Source organism: Centruroides sculpturatus, unplaced genomic scaffold (assembly GCF_000671375.1).
Source record: "Centruroides sculpturatus isolate CEXI.00-Female unplaced genomic scaffold, Cexi_2.0 scaffold5482, whole genome shotgun sequence".
In the NCBI taxonomy this organism is placed as follows: domain Eukaryota; kingdom Metazoa; phylum Arthropoda; class Arachnida; order Scorpiones; family Buthidae; genus Centruroides; species Centruroides sculpturatus.
In genome coordinates this window covers 1-4,315 of record NW_019389944.1, presented here as the reverse complement: position 1 = coordinate 4,315, position 4,315 = coordinate 1, and the positions used below count along the sequence as shown (strand labels likewise).

The following is a 4,315-nucleotide window of genomic DNA, read 5'->3' as shown; positions in this document are numbered from 1 at the left end:
TCGAACCGTGTTAGAGTGAATCCGTGCTATAGAAGTGCCGTGTTATACGGGAGTTACTTGTATTATAAAAGTTCACTGATGTATATATTATCTATCACTCTCACTGATATATAGATTTCTTAAAATATTCTGCATTTAATAATTGTGGATACAAGAGGGATAGTGGGAAATTCCATCAGTATATATAATTCCACTTATAGCCCATAATAAGAAATATTTATTGGATGCAATCATGGACCAGATAGATGAGAATGGGGCTTAGAGTAGTTATGGATGTGGAACTTATTCTCTGAAAGCCTTAAGATGANAATTTACACACTGAAGTACTAATAGTTCACGAAAATAATAATTTTCGTGAACTATTAGTACTTAAGTATGTAAAAATTTATTACATTTCATGTTGTATGAGGGTTTTACCCATTTCTCCAACCGTGTCAGAGTGAATCCGTGCTATAAAAGTACCTAGTTATACGGGGGATGGTACCAATTTTCGAATAGGAATAACATCAATTAAACAAAGAAAAAGTCAATCAGATACAGAGAATGTCCCATCAATTATCAGTCATTTACTGTAGTTATAAGAAATTTGTTTATTATAAAAATTACATAAAGTAATTCTGTTGTTCAAAATACTGACTATTATTATCTATGGTCTGTATCCATCTTTCAGTCAACTCTTGTATTTCTTTAAAGAATGTACCATTGTATATTCTTTGATACCAAAACATTTGTGCACTGCAATCTTGCTTCAGATTATGGAAGCATCATTCATGTAAAAATTGTGCCATTGATTGGAAAAATTAGTAATCCAATGGTACAAGATTGGGACTTTAGGTAAGGTGTGGTAAAAGTTCCAGTTCTCAGATCTCAACTTTTGTTCCTGTTATATGTGGTGATGCTTTATTCTTTGCAGCAAAATGCATTTAATTGACTAAAGCAGGATTTGTTGTGCCAATGCAGTGTATATACAAGTTGGGAGGAGTAAAGTTTAGCAGTTAAGCCGTGACCAAATTAAACTTGGAATATATTAGCCATTCAAACTTTTATCAAATATGCAATGTCGCTTTTGTATTCAAACTTGTATCATTTAGTAATGGATTTTGGAAACTGGCCTGAATTTAATTATTGTTTTTGCATATCTGGATTTCAGAAGAAAATCCATTTTTCATCACATATTACAATATGTTTGATGAAGCAATCATCATAATGATTTTTCAGCAATTGATGACATTCTTCCATCCACTTCTGTGCACCTTTTGCAACACAATGTTTTGATTAACATCAGTTGCTTTATGATCCAGAATTCATAAAGTAGAAGTTCTTGAATTAACCTGTTTTGCTTATTCATGTTTAATACTATAAGCATCCATTAGAAAAATGCCTGTTGGATGTGCATGCTAAAAATTATTTAAAAATATGATAAATGATTGTTTAAATGGTAGATGTCAGAATTAAACAATATTAATTTTAAGAAAGTTATATGGTAGAAAAGTTACACAAGAAAAAATGGTGGATAATTTATGGGAAACCCTGTATAATAATAAAGCTATACTAAACACCCACAACATGCAAAATGTCTACACTAAAGAAATTGAATAAATACTCAGAACTTCTCAACAAAGTAAAGCATCTGTGTAAACTGGATGAGGTACTTATTATTCTAGTCCTTTCTTGCACAGGCATATTACACACTCTTATATAAAGTCTAGAAACATACATTGCAGAAAGCTGCCATACTAAACATCTGTCACATAATCAGGAAATTTGTAAACATGTTACATACATTGCAGGGACAGTGAAAAAATATACTCGCTGCATAAATGCCATCTGTTTTGTGCTCAAGTCTTCTCTCTGTCTTGCTGTGAAAGCATCTTTTGTATTTTCAGTGCTTTTTCAGCTTTATTTTTGGTGTGTTTTATATATATTTATAACCTCTACCTAGTAACTATGGCATTCAAGAAGAGTGCAACAAAGCCTAAGATGAGGCTCTGGTATTGACAGTTGAGGTGAAAAAAGGACAAGGAACTTATTGTGAAAGCATGAAAGTGGTACATGTGTGATGAATCTGCAATCATGTTTAAATGTTTAAGAAGTTAGTGGTGTATTTATTGTTTAATTTAGTGTATTGAAATGGGTATTTGTTTAGAGTCTGGGAATGGATTAATTCACTTTATATTAAATGGGTAAAACTTGTTAAGATCTAAAACAATTCAGTTTGTATGGCTTCCTGAAATGAATTAAATTCAAGGCACAAGGCGCTACTGTATTTATAACTGGGCTCTATATGTAATATGATTTTATTTTTGTAGAAAGTTCAGAACCTAGCTTTTTCCTCTTTATTATAATGCAAGTATTTTCATAACCACATAGTCCTATTTCCTTTCTTGAGCTTTGATAAATCTTGAGCATGTTGGATTAATGGATATTACGAAATGCTGGGTTAATAGGCTTTAAGTAATTAATGCATATTTGATTTTTTTGTGAATATTTCAGAGATGTAATCTGTCTTTTAGGTATTTAATTAATTCATTTAAGATGTACTTTTTTGTATACGTAAATTTTGGCCAAATTGATGATTCTATGGTTAAAATCATTCTTGTTAGAGTGAAAAAAGACAAAAAAATAAATTAAGTTTGATTAAATACAGTGATATAAAGTAAATAATGTTGTCATTACACTTTAATAATAAAGCTTATAATTAATAAAATGTATTTTAAATTTAACAAATGTAAAATATTTACTGAATTTTTTTCTTTTGAATTTTCTAAATAAATAAATTAATAATAATATTAATAAAATTAAGTAAAATATTTAAATTTTATATAAATATTATAGGAAAGCATCACTACACATTCCGAGGACATATCAGAAATATGTGTAGATGTGAAATCAACGGCAGTAGTAAAATGCTCAGCTGTAGATTCACCCGCTCGTTATATGGAATTGAGCAGCAATACTGATCTGAATCAACCACCATCAAATTGGCTTAGAAGCCAGGCTAAATGGAAGGGACGATGGGGACGTTGGGCTTACCCAAGAAGCCATTCTACAACATTTTCCAGGTAAAACAGAAATAACGTAGTATAATATATTTTTTAAATCTGAGATAAGATATGCAAACCAATATTTAAAGTACAGTAATACCTCGACTTACGCTACCCCGACTTATGCAAACCCGAAGTTACGCAATTTTCGAATCTCGTCAATTCATCTTTTGTTTGAGCGTCACGCAACTCTTGATTACTCACTCCCCTCATACTATTGTTTAGCTTATATATTTGGACGTGTCGCGCGGAATCGACACATAGCTACAATTTTTTTTATGTTATTTATTTCTGTGTTTGTTATATTTACAGAGACTTGAGAGACTCTATGTGGTAATTTCTTGTAACCGGGAACGAATCAAAAGACGAGATAAGATTAATGAGAACATTTATTAGCTTACATATGTCTGATATGGATTTTACACAAATTACAAAATTATACCCCGACTTACGCGAATTCGACTTACGTGGTTATCACTCGGTCCCACCTATCGCATAAATTTGGGGTATTACTGTATAAAAATCCAGAAACAGTTTACACAAGAATAAAAATTTTGAAACTGAATGCGGCTGTTGCAATAATTTTTAAATTTGTATTTTTAGTTTTCATCTAGCGCATAATTTTCCAGACTGTGTAGGAGAAGTAGATGTTATATCAGATTCAGAGGTATGAAATTTTGATACAGTCATAAATTAATTAATTTGATCTTAGAATATTTAGTTAAATATTTTTAAAACTTTACAGAATATCAAAAAATTATTGAAGATTCCATATAGTAAGTCACATATCAGCATGATGGTTCATTGCATTGGTAAAACATTATTATTAGATGAATTCGATGTTCATAGTCATCTACTCAGAGCTCAGGTATAAATTTTTATTGCTTTATAGAATTAATTAGAAATCTTACATTTGTGCTCTTTGTATGACGTGATAATGTTACTTTCTAGAAAAGTTACTAAATTTTCAAAATAAAATTGTTTAGAAATCTATAATAATAAATTTTGAAAGATCTAAAGTTATACAATCAAGTTATTTTTCTAGAAATAGATAAAGAAAAGAAGTTAGAGTTTTAAATTATGTGAAGCAAAATTTTATAGACATTTTCAAAAAGTCAATTTTAAAACAAATTTATTTAACTGATTTTTTGAGCTTAAATTATATCATTTATGCCTTATAATTATACTTTAAAAAATTGTAAAGGGCTTTGAAATTATTGAAACCTATATAAAAAAAAACAATTTTATTAAGTGATTGTAAGCATAATAAT

General features: G+C 29.6%; 1 protein-coding gene across 1 annotated transcript; it reads left to right on the top strand.

Annotated features, from left to right (window-relative positions):
• Positions 1 to 2,826: 2,826 nt before the first annotated feature.
• LOC111617386 (erythroid differentiation-related factor 1-like) lies at positions 2,827 to 3,933 on the top strand. Its single transcript, XM_023358684.1, has 3 exons — positions 2,827 to 3,062; positions 3,648 to 3,711; positions 3,790 to 3,933. Exons 1-3 carry the CDS (start codon positions 2,938 to 2,940, stop codon positions 3,916 to 3,918), a joined length of 318 nt encoding a protein of 105 aa, XP_023214452.1. The 5' UTR covers positions 2,827 to 2,937; the 3' UTR covers positions 3,919 to 3,933.
• Positions 3,934 to 4,315: the final 382 nt, after the last annotated feature.